The 19,673-nt window shown below is 52.4% G+C and overlaps 7 protein-coding genes across 7 annotated transcripts; 2 read left to right on the top strand and 5 right to left on the bottom strand.

Annotated features, from left to right (window-relative positions):
• Positions 1 to 590: 590 nt before the first annotated feature.
• Positions 591 to 2,155, bottom strand: BO97DRAFT_407608 (putative metallo-beta-lactamase domain protein). Its single transcript, XM_025695673.1, has 5 exons — positions 1,893 to 2,155; positions 1,675 to 1,791; positions 1,581 to 1,593; positions 1,144 to 1,503; positions 591 to 1,071 (listed from the first exon to the last, which is right to left on the bottom strand). The coding sequence occupies exons 2-5, from the start codon at positions 1,756 to 1,758 to the stop codon at positions 647 to 649; spliced, it is 882 nt and encodes a 293-aa protein (XP_025548823.1). The 5' UTR covers positions 1,759 to 1,791; positions 1,893 to 2,155; the 3' UTR covers positions 591 to 646.
• Positions 2,156 to 2,385: 230 nt separating this feature from the next.
• On the bottom strand, positions 2,386 to 5,766 carry acoA (aconitate hydratase ACO1). Its single transcript, XM_025694067.1, has 7 exons — positions 5,710 to 5,766; positions 5,571 to 5,659; positions 5,429 to 5,446; positions 5,241 to 5,318; positions 5,117 to 5,136; positions 4,420 to 5,018; positions 2,386 to 4,360 (listed from the first exon to the last, which is right to left on the bottom strand). Exons 2-7 carry the CDS (start codon positions 5,604 to 5,606, stop codon positions 2,751 to 2,753), a joined length of 2,361 nt encoding a protein of 786 aa, XP_025548822.1. The 5' UTR covers positions 5,607 to 5,659; positions 5,710 to 5,766; the 3' UTR covers positions 2,386 to 2,750.
• Positions 5,767 to 6,879: 1,113 nt separating this feature from the next.
• On the top strand, positions 6,880 to 8,039 carry BO97DRAFT_445357 (putative C2H2 finger domain protein). Its single transcript, XM_025698543.1, has 3 exons — positions 6,880 to 7,062; positions 7,130 to 7,309; positions 7,422 to 8,039. The coding sequence occupies exons 1-3, from the start codon at positions 7,022 to 7,024 to the stop codon at positions 7,537 to 7,539; spliced, it is 339 nt and encodes a 112-aa protein (XP_025548821.1). The 5' UTR covers positions 6,880 to 7,021; the 3' UTR covers positions 7,540 to 8,039.
• Positions 8,040 to 8,049: 10 nt separating this feature from the next.
• Positions 8,050 to 9,147, bottom strand: BO97DRAFT_427298 (putative mitochondrial carrier protein; the record flags this gene model as incomplete). Its single annotated transcript, XM_025697195.1, has 4 exons — positions 8,050 to 8,094; positions 8,147 to 8,477; positions 8,567 to 8,906; positions 8,976 to 9,147. 4 exons carry the CDS (start codon positions 9,145 to 9,147, stop codon positions 8,050 to 8,052), a joined length of 888 nt encoding a protein of 295 aa, XP_025548820.1.
• A 951-nt stretch (positions 9,148 to 10,098) lies between these two features.
• Positions 10,099 to 17,243, top strand: BO97DRAFT_472320 (uncharacterized protein). Its single transcript, XM_025700123.1, has 15 exons — positions 10,099 to 10,176; positions 10,223 to 10,895; positions 10,958 to 11,041; positions 11,087 to 11,210; positions 11,260 to 12,782; positions 13,307 to 13,419; positions 13,583 to 13,745; positions 13,812 to 13,982; positions 14,048 to 14,735; positions 14,795 to 15,594; positions 15,652 to 15,756; positions 15,814 to 15,923; positions 15,975 to 16,054; positions 16,120 to 16,279; positions 16,359 to 17,243. Coding segments are annotated over exons 1-15 (5,445 nt in total). The 5' UTR covers positions 10,099 to 10,174; the 3' UTR covers positions 17,008 to 17,243.
• A 744-nt stretch (positions 17,244 to 17,987) lies between these two features.
• On the bottom strand, positions 17,988 to 18,345 carry BO97DRAFT_427295 (uncharacterized protein; the record flags this gene model as incomplete). Its single annotated transcript, XM_025697194.1, has 2 exons — positions 17,988 to 18,190; positions 18,318 to 18,345. The coding sequence occupies 2 exons, from the start codon at positions 18,343 to 18,345 to the stop codon at positions 17,988 to 17,990; spliced, it is 231 nt and encodes a 76-aa protein (XP_025548818.1).
• A 472-nt stretch (positions 18,346 to 18,817) lies between these two features.
• On the bottom strand, positions 18,818 to 19,211 carry BO97DRAFT_163224 (uncharacterized protein). The gene has a single exon (XM_025690237.1). It carries the CDS (start codon positions 19,073 to 19,075, stop codon positions 18,857 to 18,859), a length of 219 nt encoding a protein of 72 aa, XP_025548817.1. The 5' UTR covers positions 19,076 to 19,211; the 3' UTR covers positions 18,818 to 18,856.
• Positions 19,212 to 19,673: the final 462 nt, after the last annotated feature.

Raw genomic sequence — 19,673 nt, 5'->3', positions numbered from 1 at the left:
CATTCTTCCCTTCGCTTTTCAGAAAGAGAACTAACTAACTACCGTAAGGGGACCACAAACATGATTCACTCAGCAAGTTAGTTGAAACTACAGTTGGTCTTAAGCAGGAACTTGCCATGCCATGCTATGCTGCCAGAGTGCTGTCATTCTACTTCAATCTGAAGTCCGGGCCTGATTCGCCCCGCCCAGATTCGGACATGATGACGGCTGGACGGCGTAATCGCATAAGTAACCATGGCCACTTTACCACAACGGAGCAGCTTCCGTACATTTGCTATACACCGGTGGGTTTGTCAATCTTAAGTTCTCAACTGCTACAATTTCCCTCTCGCATTGGACCAGTCATCAAAACAATCTCAAATCAGCCCACATCACCAAAGTATGAACACGAAGCCTACAAGCCCAGAACTCACTTGGGCTCAGTGGCATGCCCGAATTCGTCCCAAAGAAGTCCCGGCAGTGGATGGCCCCGGGGTCTAGCCCATCCCCCTCTGAGGAACGAAATTAACTTCCTTTCATAGTAATATCTGGTTCCTAGAATATCCGAACAAGACTCTCTTACTTCGTGTCTCTCTATGGATCTAACTTACGGTCATCCTGCAGCCACTCATGAGATAACGAATTCCCGCATCCCGTTTCAACGGGCTCAAAGCGGAGACTTGCCACGCTCCACGCTCCATTCACCCAGATCCCTGTCATGAACCACTCTACCTTCATCCTCCAGCTTCTGTAACACCAACTGGACGCCATGGGAGGCCGGTAAATGCAGGTTCTCCGGGACGTCTTTGTAGATCACCTTCACCAGCTCTAGGGGCGTCCAGAATGTTTTCTGTTGAGTAGCGAATAGTTCACCTTCTGGCCCATCAAGCCGACCATATCGAAGAACCCGAATGACTTCGTCCTCCCTCTGTTGTCGATGCTTGATGTACTCGGAGATCTTGGACGTCGCATTCTCAATCACTGCGCCATGACCCGGGTATCCGCGGCCAGAAACCCGATGCTGCATCCTGTGTAGACTACTCACGTAATCTCGGAGGTCCTCAAAGACACTGGTACCATGCCCCAGGACATCTGACGCGTTTGAATCAGCAACGAGTCAAGATGGAGCCAATCAACAACCACTACCCATCGAAGACCACTTACTATCCCCCGTGAAGACGGCATCCTCCTCCTCGAGCACAAACATCATATGGTCGACCGTATGGCCAGGCGTATGATACGCCCGCAGGGTGGCACCTTCAACCCTGAAAATCTGGCCATCTTCGATGCTGCTCTGTCCGGGTCCCGGTTGGTGCTTGTAGACCGTCACGTTGGGGCAGAGCTCCAAGAGGTCCGGTATACCTTTGACATGGTCATGGTGCCAATGCGTGAGCAGAGCCTGCTGCACCGTCGCGTTTTCCTGGGCAAGGACGGCTTTGAGGTGGGATGCCCAGGATGGTCTGCCCTCTCCCGTGTCGATGAGAATCCGCTGGTGGCCTCGACCGATCAGATATGTGTTCGTGCCTGCTCAGCCACGGTTAGAGTTGTGCGATGGATGCCGAATGATTGGCCTGCAGGAACGCTCAGCACAACCTACGTACCTTGAAGGGTGAACTGTAAGCAGCAGTCAGTGATCAGATTGGAGAACGGAGCGTTGCATATGCTGGATGTATGCTGGAGTCTGTGTAGACGAACCTTGCCCGGATTTCCGCCCAGTATCCTAACCACCGACGTGCTTAATCGTTCCACCTCCGCCAGGGTAACAAGCTGCGTGGCCATGCTGCACTTGGCAGTCGCCGCAAATTCTCAAGCCTGGGGAGTATTAGCGGCTTCGGCGAATGGATTGCCGTGCAAGATTCACAGTCTGGGAAGTAACGAGTGGGTGCAGTGAAAGCGAGCGGGAATCTGCTTACAAAAGCGATTATGATATGAACCCTTGAAGACGCGATCCTCGTGCCCTATGATGAGCCAGTTCTGCAGGTATACGCTAGAGTCAACCGAATGGTAAATGATCAATCCCCCGCGGCGCGGAGTAATTGGAATTGGAAAGCCAAAGATCAGACACGTCACGTGCGGGTGAGTGATACTCTCTTATGGCCAAAGTCGGAGTGAGAGCCCTGTGGACCGATTGAGCCACCGATCATGGCAGAGACGAGGTAAATCACATGGAGAGCACACGGCATAACTACACTGCATGGGTTGTTGCTGTACGGCTATCTACCAAAGCGGGGTGCGCCGTGCTGGCCTCGGCCTCATCGGCATATTATTTCGTCTTATGTCAGCATACTAAAGAAAAAAAGGCTGAGGGTAGGGCAGGTTGCTGTTTCATGCATGCTACGAGGGTGAAGAAGTAGTCAGGTTACGAAGATGCACGGTTGGAACAGAAGGAAAAATGGTATGCACGCAGTCCCTAACATACAGTGTATGATATAAAACAAAACAAAAAGAGTATATCCATGTAGTCCACCCTAATTCTGAAGGGTACAAATGAAACCAGACCCAGATGGCAGAAACAATTCGTTAGATTTTTCGGATCACCACTCCGCACCTCTTCAGCAGCCACCCCCGTCACCGACGCTGCTCCTTAACATCCACGAAGATCACTGTTGCACAGCACGCCGAATTACCGGCTATGGTGCCCAGATGAGTCTTCCAGATATCATCAGATTTCATCTCAACGGACAGAAACCAGGAGTTGTAGTTTACAGATGAGCTGAACACTCATTGTGGCCGTAGGCCCATCTTGTCGGGTTGCTTGGATGACTGGCAATTTAAGCCCTGCCAGCCTTGCGGGCCATGGTGTTCAGGGCAGAACCATCCTTGAACCACTCGATCTGAGACTCGTTGAAGGTGTGGCTGAGCTTGACGTCGAAGGAAGAACCATCCTTGGGGTGGACACGGAGGGTCATGGGCTTGCCGACCTCGAGCTCGGTGCAGAGGAGGTCAACCTTGTCATCGGGCTTGATCTTGTCGTAGTCGGCAGGGTCAGAGAAGGTCAAGGGAAGCATACCCTGCTTCTTGAGGTTGGTCTCGTGAATACGGGCGAAGCTGCGGGTGATGATGGCAAGACCACCAAGGTGGCGGGGCTCCAGAGCAGCGTGCTCACGGGAGCTACCCTCACCGTAGTTCCAGTCACCAATAACAACCCACTTGACGCCACGGGCCTTGTAGTCACGAGCAGTAGCAGGGACAGCATCGTACTTGCCAGTGAAGGCGTTCTTGATCTTGTTGGCCTCGCCGTTCTCGGCGTTGATGGCACCAATCAACATGTTGTTGGAGATGTTGTCCAGGTGGCCACGGTACTTCAACCATGGGCCAGCCATGGAGATGTGGTCAGTGGTGGTCTTACCCTGGCACTTGATCAGGATAGGGATGTCGGTGGCATCCTTGCCATCCCACTTCTCGAAACCAGCAAGGAGCTGGAGACGGTCACTCTCGGGAGAGACAGCGACGGAGACAGCCTCGCGGTCCTTGGGGGGAGCCTGGTAGGTGTCACGGCCGGGGTCGTAGCCCCGGGCGGGGAGACCCTCGCCAGAGGGAGCCTTGAGCAAGAACTCGTTGCCGTCCTTGTCCTTGATCTTGTCGGTGAGGGGGTTGAACTTCAGGGTACCCGCAACGGTCATGGCGACGACAAGGTCGGGGGAAGCGACGAAGGCGTGAGTGGCGGGGTTGGCATCGTTACGGCCAGTGAAGTTACGGTTGTAGGAAGAGATGATGGAGTTAGCCTCACCCTTCTTGACGTCGCGGCGGTCCCACTGGCCAATGCAAGGTCCGCAAGCGTTGGCGAGAATGACACCACCGTACTCCTCAAGAGTCTTAAGCTGACCGTCACGCTCGATAGTGGCACGGATCTGCTCAGAACCAGGAGTGACGGTGAAGAGGGACTTGGACTTCAGACCGTGGTCGAGGGCATCGCGAGCGATGGAGGCGGCACGGGACATGTCCTCGTAGGAGGAGTTGGTGCAAGAGCCGATAAGACCGACCTTGAGCTCCTCGGGCCAGTTGTTGGTCTCAACAGCCTCCTTGAACTTGGAGATAGGAGTAGCCAAGTCGGGAGTGAAGGGACCGTTGATGTGAGGCTCGAGCTCGGACAGGTTGATCTCGATCAGCTGATCGTACTCGGCACCCTCGTCCTCACGGAGCTCCTTAGCGTAGCTTCTGGCGAAGTCGCCGATCGGCTGACGCTTGGTGGCCTTCAGGTAGTCGTACATGCGGTCGTTGAAGGGGAACAGAGAGGTGGTGGCACCAATTTCAGCACCCATGTTACAGATGGTGGCCATACCAGTGCAGGACAGGGAGTTGACACCAGGTCCGTGGTATTCAATGATGGCACCAGTACCACCCTTGACGGTCAGGAGACCAGCGACCTTGAGGATGATATCTGTGCAAATCTGTGAGCAAGCCGTCTATGAATTTCTGCGTTGCCATCTCAAAACTTACCCTTAGGGGTAGTCCAGCCGGACATCTCACCGGTGAGCTTAACACCGATGACCTTAGGGGCCTTCAACTCCCAAGGAAGACCAGCCATGACATCGACGGCATCGGCACCACCGACACCAATGGCAGCGATAGCGAGACCACCAGCGTTGGGAGTGTGAGAGTCGGTACCGATCATCAGACCACCGGGGAAGGCATAGTTCTCAAGGACGATCTGGTGAATGATACCGGAACCGGGCTTCCAGAAACCGATGTTGTACTTGGCAGTAGCCGAGGCCAAGAAGTCGTAGACTTCCTTGTTGATCTCGTTGGCACGGGCAAGATCCTTGTCTCCACCAAGCTGAGCCTCAATCAAGTGGTCACAGTGGACAGTGGTGGGGGTAGCGACGGAGGGCATGCCAGCGGACATGAACTGCAGAATAGCCATCTGGGCGGTGGCATCCTGGCAAGCAACACGGTCGGGGCGCAGCTTGAGGTAGGAGGTACCGCGCTCGATGTCCTGGCCGTGAGGATCGTCAAGGTGAGAGTACAGAACCTTCTCGGCGTAGGTGAGAGGACGGCTCAAGCGACGACGAACAACGTCGAGGTTCTCGGACATCTTTCTGTAAAATTGAAAAAACATGACATTAGCCTGCGATCAATTGACACTAATGCCGTCTGCATCGCTGTGCAGTCCGAGACTGCTATGGTGTCTGCATACTTGTAGTTGATGTAGTTACCCTGCGGAGCGCCTGTTAGCAAATCTTGTTCCAAATCCGGTGTTCGCATTACCCGAAGCCAGCCGAGGGCACGGATGCGTTCATTGAGGGATGTCCAACACTCACCTTCTCAAGGTTGGTCATCTCGACCTTCTTGTCGAGGGGAGAGTCGCTGACGGTAGCCAGACCCCGAGTCCCGAGGAGCTAAGAAGAAATCATGATTAGTATTCCTGAGCTCTCTAGATGTCACCTCTTTCCTACGGCTTTCGCAGCGAGGATTGTCAAAGTCATCGAAGAAAGGTCCAAAGGCTTACAAGACGGGACTTAGGGGCCTATCGACGATTCAGTTAGCATCCATCGAGGCAGAAATGAAATCAGCTGGCAGCCATCGCATCTCACGGTAGAAGCGATGTCTGCCTCACTGAATAAGTGAGTACGTGTCCGGGTAGAACTTACCAGCGCACCCATGCGCGCAAGCCTTGTGGAGATCATGATGGAAGCTCTCTATGCGAGGTGGGCAAGGCCGCAACACATCCAAGGAGAGACAACCCAAATAGGTGTGATAGAGTGGAGTGGGAAAGAAAGAGAGGAGAGAAGGAAGAGAAGAAGAAGAAGTAAGAGCGAAGGGAAAATGGAGTAGATAAAAGGAAGCTGTCTGAGTGGGAAAGAAATCAATTCTTGTTTCCGCCAGACGACCAGACAGCGATTTACTAAACCGGAGAAGAGGACCCGTAACCGCTCCTTGACAGTACAAGCCCCGTACGCATTCGTAGCGTGCGACCGGAGAGAAGGAAGTGGCTGGTAGTGGTTGTACCCCCTTCTTACCGTAAGCATACGGTAATTTGGACGAAATTCCGGTCGACCTTTTCAGACCTTTTCAGACCTCCCTTTCACTTGCGGACCCATAATGGCTTCTTTGCCTTTACCCGGCCAACGGTAGGTTGCCTGTCGATTCGAAAACGCTGCGCTGTCAGTGGTCTCTGCTTCTGGAGGTGTAATCGGACTGCCGTCAAGTCCGTGATCTGAGAATTGTACATCCACCCCCATGGCCTTCATGATCCCTCCAATAACTCCAGTTGCTATGCTTCTACTACTATTTTGGTCTTGGTTCCGGGGTGGCCGTCATGCGTTCTGACAGTACATGCATGTAATGAGAATTACCGGCCACCAGCGCCGCACAGCTCGTGCACAGGGCATGTGAGAGGCAGCAATGACCCAATCATGTGTGACCGATTATATGCTACATCAAGGGCATTCCTTTCGACGTCACCTTCTTGCAATTTTCTACTAGATGCTAGAAATTAAGATCCCTAACTCTCGCCTTGGAGGAGGGTATAAATTTGTCTATTATGCACCACAAAGGACTTCCGCATCAATGGAAATTGCCGCACCTCCTCTATCGATGTCTTGTTGCTGAGGGGACAACTAGAGAGGGGGTGCAAAGTCATTGGTCCGGTGTATTATTTCACCTGAATCACCAGTGGTGGACGCAGCCAGACTGTTCAGTTCCGGAGGCAACATGCCGAACGCATAGTAACGTCATAAATTACGAAAACCACGGGGAAATGGCGGTACGGAACCTGGAAGCCCAAGCAAACCAACAGCTCTCTCTGCTGAGTGCTGGAGAGAGCCGAGCGTGAGCCGAGGCCTGCCGATGGGAATCCCGCGGCCCGTCGCCAAGATCCTGTCCCCCTTCGCCCAATAAGGAGCGAGACGTTTGAGGAATTTCTGCTCGCGCGCACAAAGACGGAAATTTCAAGGGCGGCGACCCGCTCTCGCAACCCCCTAAGGTTTTAGTTTCCTTCCGTTTATCGGTACTAACTCACTCTACTGTACCGGGCACGATCGACTGGGAAAAGCATTCGTCGGGCTACTATCGCTGCTTTGGGCCTTCTGTGATATCAAAAATGGGTGCTGTCAGGAAAATTAAGACCAAGCGCAGGACTAGGTGAGATTCTTACCATATGTGTTGCGCAGGTCTGGTGCATACAGGACTAACAGTGTCTTCCATCTAGAGACTATGATCAAGTCCGCGCCGACATTCAGACGCCCAAGCATCTCACGCAATACAAAGCCACCAAAGATGCAGAGGACCTTCCCGGTCTAGGAGAACACTATTGTGTTGAATGCTCGAAATGGTTCGAGAGTGAATTCAACCTGGTCGGCCATAAGAAGGGCAAGAACCACAAGAGAAGGTCAGTTCATTGACCCTGGATGCTTCGCGCCATTACCCCGGATTTGCGATCGCAGCTATAACCTTGTCGCTTTACTCCTGGGTTCTCTATGCTAACTCGATTGATTCGATAGACTTCGCATCCTGCGTGAAGAAGCCCACTCGCAAAAGGCCGCCGAGGCCGCAGTAGGCCTGGGTACCGACAATGGCGTGAGAGTGCAGGAAGAGACCGTGATGGCCATGGATGATTAAATCTTGCATTCGATCCTACACAAGCAAGCAGCCTCTCGAAAATTGCCAACGTGAAGCCGAGCTGGTTGATATTGCATTGGAATGACCCTTTCCAACTCTGCAACAGGCCTCTAGAGGGCTCGAAAATTTTTACCGCATCAATGCAAATTTGCAGCCGCTTGTCGTTGTCACCAAAGTGATATGATTGGCTGTTTGCGGACAAAAGCTTGTCGCCCGATGCATGATTCGCCAAGTCTCACACTAAGCACGTGAAACCATAAGGTGCCGAAAATCGCCAGTTTGCTGGGCAAAGGGTGTCGCCGAGCGCACTGTTTCCGTCTTGCGGTGACCCCCTGCAAACTGCCGGTTCTCGGAGCGCCGTACAGTGAGGTCCCCACTCGGATCGGATCCGACTCCTCTTGCGCGAGAGTAATTTACAAGCTGCAATTTAATTTACAGTACGTGGGGGGAATCGATCATCGAACTGTCTTTCGTCGTCCGCTCTTAAGCTTTCTTGTTCTTGTATAGGGTTCATGAACTTTGTAGGTATTTCATAAGCCATTCGTATGTTGCCCACTAGAAAAGAGATCGTCAGTCAACTTTGTCGTTTGCGACAAGATCCACATACCTGAACTGCATTGACGATGAACGCCCTGAAGCTACACACCCCCAGACCGCGGTAGAAGGCCTTTAGCCCCTCGGTCTGATAGACTTCTTTTGCAAGTTGGAATGAGGTTGCAGCGCGTGTCTGTGAGCAAGACGACAACAGTGGACGATCTTGAGGGGATGTCTCGATTGTCCCGGCCTGCAGTCTCGTCTTGATCACATCTAGAGGAAAGACTGAAGCCCAGGTCACCACGCCAGCAATGCCACCGCAGAGGAGGATCTTCAATGCAGCCAGGTTCGCACTATCATCCTCGGAGTTCATGAGGCGCTTGCAGTATTCGTAAGACCAGAAGCTGTGGTGGCGTACTGTCAGCGTATGTCCTGCGAAGAGCCGCAAAGGTAACAGCGGGGAAGATCTGGAGGGGGCAGGAAGATCGCATACTAAAATCCATAGCCAATGGCATCTCTGGCGCAAGTGATCCCTCCTGCGTAGTACAGGCCCTTCCAGCCTCGGGTACTAATAATATCTCTGGCAACGTTCCAGGAGGAGACACCGGGCCGAGTGTCCAGTTGGGCTCGACATTTGATGAACTCGGTTGGAGACGATACAGTCCAGCTGGCTACTCCACCTGCAGCACCGGCAAGCCATACCTTGTACAGAGACGTGGCTTGTGGATTGGTCGGATCTGTGATGGTGGTGTCCAAGGCCATCAATGACCGGTTATAGGCCACGAAGAGCAGAGCGTTTAGGGCTCCATATCCCAGTATCGGAGCGGCCGAGCCTGGTCCAAGAGTTAGCTTCTGGTGTTCGATATTATCCTCAATTCGGGAAGTCTATTGTATCTACAGACCTCGTACAAGCGATGTAATGCCTTCTAGGCGGCTCAGTTGCTGGGATGTTGAGGATGCAGCGACTTCTGCATGCTGTCCCGCCTGTAGTCTAACCTTGATGATGTCGAGCGGGTTACCAATGATGATCCCAATGGCACCGCTCAGGTAGCCAGCCCAGAAATCGGCGGACATATCATATGTGAGAGTGCTCGGGGATATCTCTACGCCCAGCAATAGTGGTGCGTCGTGGTGCTTGACTGGGTTCAAGTTGCTATGTCATCATGATTTGAGACCGCTGACCGGCGGCGTGAATATATTATCTAAACCGTCCCGCACTAAGAAGTGACCCGAAAGCAACTATCCCCAATGAGACCTTACTAGTAACTGGTCTCTGCGGGGTACTTTCCGCTCAAGTGTAGGTCTGATACTTAAGCCTCGGCTCAGATAGTGATGTTCCAAGAGCCCTCAAAGGCATTACAGCAGTCAGCGGTGGCCCGAACATCACGGTAAGGTCGCCCTTTACTGCAACCAAACTGCATACCCACATTGGGCCTCATAATTTCCGACGATTTACTTTCGGGCTGTTGTACTGGCGTTGCGACTCGTCAACAGGATACACAACCTCAGTGTAGAGTCACTGGCACATACTATGACTAACTTGTAAGCCATATGTAGCGGTGTGGCCGATAAGGACACTTCCACCGGGTAGCTCTCATGCTAGCCATCGCATATTCGGCCAAGGACTATCAAAAGTAACATCAAATTATCAAAAGCAACATGAAACGAACAAACAGCCTGCAGATGCACGATGAGTTGATGCAATGCCAGCTGAGCAGCATTGGTATTACCTTAACAGGCTAGTGCCACTTTTGAATCAATTGACATTTGGCATGGATAAACAGTATGGCATCCAGCCAGTTGACGAATGGCCGGTACACCGTCACAGTTATTGTAGCTCGCAAGTGAATAACTTCTAGCAGAAACAATGACCGTGGCAGCCATTGACCATCCCAAACTTGTATGTCTCTGGTCATTGAAATTTGGCAGCGGCCAATTGTTGACAAGATCATGTGACCACGCGATACTTTGGTGTCCAGGCAGTTGTAGGCAACGCGCTAAGATGTGGCAAGCGCGTCTCGATGACTAGGTAGACGGCGGTCTTCGGCGAACAACCACCGCCACTCAGTGACTATCAGAGTGCTCAAACGGATATAATAACATGTGAGTCGTTCAATGATTCACTGTAGTCCTTAACTGACACACTTAGGTATCGCCCACGACCAATCCTAAAAGAAAATGCCACGAGCACGCCGTCGAAGCCCCTCCAAGCCGGCACCCCCGGAAGCTCTATCGACCGGCTCTCGAGACCTTTCAAATGCCCAGGGTCGGCTACTCCTACGCGTACATCAGACAAGCCTGCGAGAAAGAGAAGGAAAGTGAACTATGCAGGGGCAGATGGAGCGGGTGACGAGGACAATGAAAAGCCGTACACAAATGAGGATCGTCTCGCGCTCGCCACCAGGGATGTGAACCGATTCCCTGTCTTCAAACCCAAAGATAAGGATACAGCGTTCCGACAGAGATTCAAAGTACCTCTCATCAATAAGCAGTCCGACAATTTCGGCGCTCGGCCGGCCCCGACGCTAGGAATGAGGCAAGGTGCTACGTTCGTTGTGAAACCGTTACATGACCCAAGTGGCGAGTTTGCGATAGTGCTTTACGACCCGACAGTCGATGCTGTGGAAGAGACAGAGGCCAAAAAGGAAGAACAAGGGGATGCAGATGCTGAGAAGCCTCAGCTGGACGAACCGCTGGTGCACAAGAGCCTGGCGGATATCCTTGGGCTCAAGAAGAAGGTTGAAGACAGGCCAAAGGTGCCCGTTGTAATAGATCCGCGGCTGGCGAAGGTTCTACGACCGCATCAGGTGGAAGGTGTCAAGGTGAGTGTCATCTCTGACGAGGTATGCCTTGCGACTTCTGACTAACATCAATCATTATCCAGTTCCTTTATCGATGTACAACCGGAATGGTAGACAAAAATGCGAATGGGTGTATCATGGCCGATGGTATGGGTCTGGGTAAAACGGTATGATGATCGTTCTAAGTTAGGTTCAATGACTGACAGTAGCAGCTTCAATGCATCTCATTGATGTGGACATTGCTCAAGCAGTCCCCGGAGGCCGGGAAGACCACTATACAAAAGTGCATCATCGCCTGCCCATCCAGTCTGGTCGGAAACTGGGCTAATGAGCTTGGTAAGCCCCTAGGTGATGTTTCTAGGCACGTATACTGATGACTTTACAGGGAAATGGCTCGGAAAGGATGCAACCACTCCATTTGCAGTCGACGGCAAGGCCTCGAAAACCGAGCTCATTGCTCAAATGAAGCAATGGGCCATCGCCTCTGGCCGCTCGGTCGTCAGGCCGTGCCTGATCATCTCCTATGAGACTCTACGCTTATACGTCGATACACTGAGAGACACCCCGATTGGTTTGCTACTATGCGACGAAGGTCACCGATTGAAAAACAAAGAGAGTTTGACTTGGACTGCACTCAACAGCTTGAACGTACAACGACGGGTAATTTTGTCTGGTACTCCAATCCAGAACGACCTATCAGAGTACTTTTCACTTCTTCATTTCGCGAACCCGAATCTGCTGGGCTCACAAAACGACTTCAGAAAGAGGTTCGAGTTACCAATTCTCCGAGGAAGAGATGCCGCCGGCTCAGAAGAAGACCGGAAGAAAGGAGATGAACGGCTGGCCGAGCTTTCGGGCATAGTGAACAAGTTTATCATTCGCCGAACGAACGAATTATTGTCCAAGTACTTGCCAGTCAAGTACGAACATGTCGTGTTCTGCAACATGTCTCAATTCCAACTCGATCTTTACAACCACTTCATCCAGAGTCCAGAGATCAAGAGCTTGCTCAGGGGCAAAGGGAGCCAACCTTTGAAGGCCATTGGACTACTGAAAAAGCTTTGCAACCATCCTGACCTTCTCAACCTCTCCATGGACCTTCCGGGCTGTGAACACGCATTTCCTGATGACTATGTTCCTCCGGAAGGCAGGGGACGCGATAGGGATATCAAATCTTGGTATTCAGGCAAGATGATGGTCTTGGACCGTATGCTGGCACGGATCCGCCAGGATACAAATGACAAGATTGTTCTGATTAGCAATTATACCCAGACGTTGGATCTCTTTGAGAAACTCTGCCGATCACGGGGATACGGTTCCCTACGATTGGACGGTACTATGACCGTGAACAAGCGGCAGAAGCTTGTCGACAAGTTCAATAACCCCGATGGGGAAGAATTCGTTTTTCTACTGAGCAGCAAAGCAGGTGGATGTGGTCTGAACCTGATAGGTGCGAATCGCCTGGTATTGTTCGATCCCGATTGGAATCCCGCAGCCGATCAACAAGCTCTGGCCCGTGTTTGGCGTGACGGCCAGAAGAAGGACTGCTTCGTTTACCGCTTCATTGCAACTGGCTCAATCGAAGAAAAGATCTTTCAACGTCAATCACACAAACAACTGCTTTCTTCGTGCGTCGTGGACTCCGCCGAGGATGTCGAGCGACACTTCTCTCTTGAGTCTCTGCGTGAGCTGTTCCAATTCAAGCTGGACACTCGCAGTGATACACATGATACTTTCAAGTGCAAGCGTTGTCGGCCGGATGGGACACAATATATCAAAGCCCCTGCCATGCTGTACGGTGATACCAGTACTTGGAACCATTTTGTGAATGACGGAGAGAATGGTCATCTCAGCAAGATCCAGGACTTGCTGATACGACAGGAAACGGGAGAAAGAGACGTATCTGCGGTCTTCCAGTACATCAGTCATTGATAAATACCGGTCTCAACTTTTATCTTGGTATGCCTTAGCGTGCATTGGTTTCTATTGATTGTTGATTGTTGGTTCTTATTCATTGGGCGAAGTTCTTGATCGGCGCGAATTTAGGGAGGGATTTGGTCGCATGAATAATTGAGCACCTCATATAGATGATCAAATACTACTACAGTGAATATTCGAGTCCTGTTGTCTGTCACTGTAGATCGACTTGAATAACTTAGCTGTTGTATTGAGCAAGGATCAACGCACGGGGTGGATTCCTTAGGCGGTAAGGAGTCGGTGCTGACACTACGTCACATCGCATCCGCTATCCACATTGTGCCAACGCATCTCGCTGTGAATGCTCCCCACATGGACATCGTGCCTACCGCTGAGCGACAAGGCTAAAGTTGCTAGCAAAGTGACTGAATGGGCGAAATTTGAGGAGCCAGCGTTCTGTTAACTCATTAAGGAAATCGTGCCATCTGCTGCTGATGGCTTCGCGATAGCTACAGGTCCTCTGCGAGCCCGAGTCGAGTCACCATCGCCTCACCGCCCAGCCTAGCCAGACGACGCTTGCACACCATGAAAATTATCTAAAAATCGGCCCCCGGAGCTTAATCAATCGGTTTAATTTTATAATGATCTGAGCGATGGATCACTCAATTCAACGTTCGCTGAACGATAAGCTCTATGACCGGAGGAAGCAAGGAGCCTTGGAGTATGGATTTATCGATAAGAGGCCAGATTAGATGGAATTACGGATGAACTAACTGATATGCGATCTCCAGGCTCGAGAAGGTTGTTCGCGAAGCCGCATTCAGAGGCGAGCACGAGGAGATCCAGAAGATCGTTGACCAGCTCTGCCACGATTATGCCTACGCCGTGCATCAGCCTCATGCCCGAAATGGCGGGTTGATCGGGCTGGCTGCCGCATCCATAGCTTTAGGATCTGTGAGTTACACCTTATCCCCGCATCTCGACTGGATGCCCGCCGGTGCTGACATATTGCGCTCTTAGGAGGGTGTTGCACCTTATTTAAAGGAAATCGTACCGCCGGTGCTGGCTTGCTTTACAGACCAAGATGCGCGCGTTCGGTATTATGCATGCGAGAGTATGTACAATATCGCGAAGGTTGCGAAAGGGGAGATTCTGCTCTTCTTCAATGAGATTTTCGATGCATTGAGCAAAGTGAGTGCTCCATGTAATCGGGCTGTTGTGTCTTTCTCTTACCCCTTTTTCTTTTTGGTTCACAGCTTGCCTCGGATTCCGAATTGTCGGTCAAAAACGGTGCAGAGCTTCTGGACCGACTTGTCAAGGATATTGTCTCCGAATCCGCTGCCTCTCATGTCTCCGTTTTGCAGCTCAACGAAAAGCAGCAGACAGATCCAGAATCTTTGGAGGATGCGGATCTACCTACTGCATTTTCGCTTCCGAAGTTCATCCCCTTGCTGAAAGAGCGCATCCACGTCACGAGTCCTTTCACACGAACATTTCTGGTCTCATGGCTTACTCTCCTGGACACGATACCTGACCTAGAGTTGATTTCGTTTTTGCCGGACTTTCTCGGAGGGTTGATCAGGTTTCTTGGAGATCCGAATCGAGACGTCAACGTCGCGACTCAGGCACTTTTAGATCGCTTTTTGTCAGAGATCAAGAGAATTGCTCGTCTCAAGAAGGGCATTGAGGAGAGCCGCAAAGATCAAGGAAGTGACATCAGGCAATCAACTACCAGCGACGGCCTCAGCGTCACCACGACGACCGATCAGACTCTAGCCGTCGAATCGGAGACAAATGATAATGCGATAGAGGATTCTGAGGTGGATTCCATCACCGACGAAGATGGATTTAATGCGGATGGGGACTGGATTCCAGGTCAAGACGTCCAAATCGACTATGCGAGAATATTGGAAATTCTAGTAGGATATGTCGATACATCATTCGGTAAGATTTACACGCTGCAATAATTTCTTGCTGGGACTTACGCGCATCTCGTCTGCTAGTGGAAGAAATGCAATTGACGGCCTTGCGCTGGATCGACAATTTCTTCGAGATCAGTCCTGAAGACATTCTTCCTTTTGTGCCTCGCCTCTTGACACAAGTACTTCCGGCGATGTCCAGCGGCTCGGATCAGGTGCGGCAGGCCGCAAACCGAGTGAATACATCTCTACTGGAGTACATCGTCACCTTATCAGAAGACACATCGGAGGAGACCCGGCAACCTCTGCCTAAGCCCAGTAACACAAATAGCAAAGACATCGTGGTCGAAAGGAGGTCATCCACACCCTGCAGTAGGCCCAACGAAGGCACGTCCAGCGACACCAAGAAGCAGGCTTCGCCAGCCGAGGGGTCTACTGAGCCGACTCCTAGGAGTAGTATCATTTTCACATCCGTGCCTCCTGCAGATCTCGATTATGCCGCTGCTGTCAACTCTCTTACTCTGCAATTCCTGAATGAGAATGAAACTACAAGAGTCGCTGCGCTGTCTTGGCTAATTATGCTACACCGCAAGGCCCCAAAGAAGGTGATCGCATTCAATGACGGGACGTTTCCTGCGCTGCTGAAAACACTGTCCGACCCGGCGGAGGTGGTGGTGACCAAAGACCTGCAGCTTCTCTCGCAAATTTCCCGGAATAGCGAGGATAGCTACTTCAAATCTTTCATGGTGAACCTGCTACAGCTCTTTTCGACCGATAGAAACTTGCTTGAAGTTCGTGGGAACCTTATTATTCGGCAGCTCTGCATGAACCTTAGCCCTGAGCGCATCTATAGGACTCTTGCTGACTGTCTCGAGAAGGAGGAGGTGAGAGACCGTATCAATGACCCCAGCTGAACTTGACTGACACATCTTTTACTGCAGGACATCGAGTTTGCCAGCATCATGGTGCAGAATCTCAACAACAACCTCATTACCGCGCCTGAGCTTTCCGAGCTTCGTAAGCGTCTGAGAAACCTAGATAACAAGGTAGGACTTACAGGCAGCACGTATTCCAAGAAACTGACCCATTGTCAGGATGGCCAGGCCTTTTTTGTTGCTTTATTCAGGTCGTGGTGCCATAATGCCGTCTCAACATTTTCACTGTGTCTGCTCGCACAAGCGTACGAGCAAGCATACAATCTGCTTCAAGTCTTGTATGTTTCTTCATGCCAAGGTCGAGCTCAGTCTACTAACACACTCACCAGCGCCGAGCTCGAAATGACCGTCAACATGTTGATCCAAATCGACAAGTTGGTGCAGCTGCTTGAATCCCCCGTCTTCACCTGTCAGTCTTCCCTCCCCATCGATTAACCCCGCAGAACCTAACAACGATCCCCATCCAAACCACAGACCTCCGTCTCCAGCTCCTCGAACCAGAGCGATACCCATACCTATACAAATGCCTCTACGGAGTCCTAATGCTCCTCCCACAGAGCTCCGCGTTCGCGGCCCTGAAGAACCGCCTTAACAGCGTCAGCAGCATCGGCCTCCTGCACACCGGCCCGCGACTGTAAGTCCACTCTCCACATCCAGAAATAGCACACCCCAGGAATCTCTAACACCCACCCCCTTGGACGGGGGCAATCTAGAACCGCACTCCCCTCCTCCCTAACCACAAACTCCACCTCAACCTACGACCGCCCGACCGGCAGCAGCCGCCTCAAACGCGAAGACTCCTCCAGCTCAACCTACACGACGGCCTCCGCCGCGGCAGCAGCAGCAGCCGCATCATCCGCGCCAACGGCCTCAATCCGCTGGGTCGAACTCCTCGACAAATTCAAATCCGTCCAGGAAAAAGCCCGGCGCGCGCAACGCGCCTCGCAGCGCCCACTGGATCACGACCCATTGCTCCTCGGCACCGGCAGCGGCGGCCCCGGCTCCGCAAGGGGCCCAGGAGCAGGCGATCCCCGCGGTAAAGACCGCAGCAGCGCTATTGCCGCAATCCTACCTGATGTCCCGCGAGGCGGCGCCGGGGGTAGCACTGGTCTTGGTATTGGTGGTGGAGACGGGACACGTGGAACAGGTGGGCCCGATTCCTCTGCGGGCGCGGCCGGCATGGCTGGCGGGCCTGGGGGTACTGGTGGTGGTGGTGGTGGTGGTGGTGCGGGAGGACCTGGCGGAGCGGCGGCGGCGGCGGCGGCTGGGGCTGGTGGTCGCGCTGCGCTCGGGCATCGGCATAAATCCAGCTTGCCGAATCTAGGGCGTCTGGGTATCGGGAGTAGGAAGTCGAAACGGTGATTGTTTCAGGCGGGCCGATGGCGATTTTGGTTGAAGGGGTGGAGGCGTCCGTTTCGGACGATGGGGGAGGATTGTTCGAGATCGGTTGCTGGGTGGTTGTAGTATACGCTGGTCGCGTGGAGGTGCTGGAGCGCGTCTGTTGACCTCCCTCCCTCCCCAGGCACGGGGATATACTCTGGCTATGTCTAAGGCTTTCCGCTAGATCCATGAATATCATTAGACAATCGCTATCCGAGTTACAGACCACCGCCTCGCCTTGATTGGCGCTCGCTTGATGTGTTTGAAAGACAGGTTGAATGCTAGTTATAATTGTAAATTCGGGGTAGAAACCGTATAATGTATGTACAGTAAGGGCAACAGAAAGAATCGAAAAGAAAAAAAGAACAGAGAAATGCGCCGTCGAGGTCACCAACACGACTCGCTAATGGGGCTTGAGTATAAATATGCACAGTTAGAAAGAGATACGAAGCGTAGCATCGCTTGAGCCGAGCACAACTCCGAAGCAGCGTACAACAATCAAGGCTAGAACCAGCGGAGCATGGCCCACAGGCGGAAGCGGATCATGCGTAGAAGGCGTCAATAGATGGTACCATATGACTCCGGAAACCAAAAAGCCACAAGATGCAGTGGTAATTGCAGCCGAACAGGGCGAGATGATAGTTGGACATGGGCCATGAAATAGGACTTTCGTCTGCGCGAGAGCAAGTCACAGCTGCGGTTCTTGGAGACATGATCGATCAAATAGTTGGGGGCTTCGATCGCAAATCGGGACCGATGTTCGAGGTGAGCTTCAAGATAGAAGAAGAATCATGGACTTTTGTGATCCCCGGCTTTGGGTGCTAGACCCGACGAATGGAATAAACAAGGAGAAGTCGTCACATCCTCCACACGGACATTATGTCGAGGATCAATGGGTCGAACAATGAGGAGGGAACCAAGGCAAAAACGTTAAAGAGGGTGTCAGAACAAGCAGCATCGTATCACCGCCAGCGCGAGTCGCCAGATGAAGATCCCCATGTTGGGGGCTTCCAGTAGCCGCCTGTCGATTGCTTGGAGACGGTGCCGGTGGAGGAGTTCGATCCGCTCGAGTAAACGTATTCTCCGTCGACGTACTGCACCCCGGAGAAAGTGCTGCGGTGCTTACGACGCGCATACCGCTGCTCTAGGCGGTAGAGCTCCAGCTCTGCGGTCATCCTGTTAGTATGTGGGTTATTTTGCGGGGAGGGGAGTAGCGCTGATGCTCCCGGGACGACCGGGGGGGGGGCTTCCACCGAAGCGCCCCCAGCACAAGAAATTGGGAGAAAACGTACTTGCTTGCAACTTCTCGATGAAGCCCATTTTGTATGTGTAGTGTGGTTTAAAGTGGTTCGGCTAATTCGGAACCGGGCCGTTGGCGGTTGGGTTGGGGGCGGAAGCAGGAGGATTTAAAGGAATGGAATGTTGGAGGTGGTCAGACTGCGATTGAGCGATATATCTCGGCTCTGGACTGCACGAGAGGAGAAGTAAGGCTGTAATATGCGATCGTGCGATAGGAAAATGCGGGAAGGGGGGGGAGGGGGAGCTAAATGCAAGTCGAAGCAAAGTTGCCGAGTGTGAGTGCGATTGGAGGGTTAATAGCTAATGGTAGGGGGACGCGGTGGCTCGGAAGGTTTTCACCCAAGGAGAGACGGTGCTCCGAGACTAAGGCGAAATCGATAGTTGAGGGGACAGTTGACAGAAGCAGACGAAAGGCCAGGACTGTGGAGAAGGAAAGCCACCGGCAACCTCGTTGACTTGCTGCAGTGACTAGAGAAGGGGGCGGGATTTAAGAGAGTTGTAAGACGGGAGACTCGGGCAATTATTGGCAATACTATAGAACGAACGTAAGAGGAACCGAAGGGAAGGAAATAAGCAGAGAACGAGCGTGGGGTGGAGAAGAACGAAGCCACGAGGGATGAAGAGGGGAAGAAAAGGAAGGGAGAGAAGGAAGAAGATTGTGGGAGAGAGAGAGAGAGAGAAAGAGAAAGAGTGGAGTGAGAGAGAGAGAGAGACCTGCAGGAGTCTCGACAACTCGAACAGAGTGAAGCATTCAGTAAGAAACAGGCTGAGTGGGTGAAGGTTGAACTGCAACGTGGGTTGGGGGTGGAGTCACGCTCACACTAGCCCCAATGTAGTCTAGCCAGGGGTTGAACTGGGTTTAGCGTTGACTCGCTCCGGCCACTGGCCGGCCACTGTCCGGTCTTAGGCTGCCTTAGGCTCTTCCACAATTAACCACAACCATATGGCAAAAACAGCACTGCAGTCTCACCACACACGGACCGCGTCCAACTTCTTCAACCCCTGACTAGCAATACACTAACTGACGCTATCACTCTTCGTTCCAAACTACCCAACTCACGTCCTCCCGAACTCCCAGGTTCCCAAGATTATTCTCAACAACACAAACTCAATCAATCCCCTCGCCATGCTTGTCTCCCGGGTTATCGTTGCAACGCACGGGTCAAGCGAATCGCCTTAGCGTGACTTCTCCTCCCCTCTTCCCCCAACTGCAAACGTGTGGGTTGGTTGACACCTGGAATTCCGTGGACGCAAACGGTCGGATCTGCACAGCAATAGCTCTCTCGGGTCTCTCGAACAATTAACTCTGCTAGTGTCACCCTGCTAGCAGGAACACGCGACCAGAGAGA

This window comes from Aspergillus homomorphus, assembly GCF_003184865.1.
Source record: "Aspergillus homomorphus CBS 101889 unplaced genomic scaffold BO97scaffold_36, whole genome shotgun sequence".
In the NCBI taxonomy this organism is placed as follows: Eukaryota; Fungi; Ascomycota; class Eurotiomycetes; order Eurotiales; family Aspergillaceae; genus Aspergillus; species Aspergillus homomorphus.
This window is presented reverse-complemented; position numbering and strand designations above follow the sequence as displayed.

Excerpts from the sequence above, each read along its gene's own strand:
- BO97DRAFT_407608 (XM_025695673.1), bottom strand. The coding sequence starts at position 1,758 with ATGGCCACGCAGCTTGTTACCCTGGCGGAGGTGGAACGATTAAGCACG. Across the intron at positions 1,072-1,143 it reads TGCCGTCTTCACGGGGGATA|ATGTCCTGGGGCATGGTACC; the intron begins GTAAGTGGTCTT and ends CAAACGCGTCAG.
- acoA (XM_025694067.1), bottom strand. The coding sequence starts at position 5,606 with ATGATCTCCACAAGGCTTGCGCGCATGGGTGCGCTG. Across the intron at positions 5,137-5,240 it reads AGATGACCAACCTTGAGAAG|GGTAACTACATCAACTACAA; the intron begins GTGAGTGTTGGA and ends GGCGCTCCGCAG. Across the intron at positions 5,019-5,116 it reads GGTAACTACATCAACTACAA|AAAGATGTCCGAGAACCTCG; the intron begins GTATGCAGACAC and ends TCAATTTTACAG.
- BO97DRAFT_445357 (XM_025698543.1), top strand. The coding sequence starts at position 7,022 with ATGGGTGCTGTCAGGAAAATTAAGACCAAGCGCAGGACTAG. Across the intron at positions 7,063-7,129 it reads AAGACCAAGCGCAGGACTAG|AGACTATGATCAAGTCCGCG; the intron begins GTGAGATTCTTA and ends TCTTCCATCTAG. Across the intron at positions 7,310-7,421 it reads GGCAAGAACCACAAGAGAAG|ACTTCGCATCCTGCGTGAAG; the intron begins GTCAGTTCATTG and ends TTGATTCGATAG.
- BO97DRAFT_472320 (XM_025700123.1), top strand. Across the intron at positions 11,042-11,086 it reads GTATGGGTCTGGGTAAAACG|CTTCAATGCATCTCATTGAT; the intron begins GTATGATGATCG and ends TGACAGTAGCAG. Across the intron at positions 16,055-16,119 it reads TGAATCCCCCGTCTTCACCT|ACCTCCGTCTCCAGCTCCTC; the intron begins GTCAGTCTTCCC and ends TCCAAACCACAG.
- BO97DRAFT_163224 (XM_025690237.1), bottom strand. The coding sequence starts at position 19,075 with ATGCTTCACTCTGTTCGAGTTGTCGAGACTCCTGCAGGTCTCTCTCTC.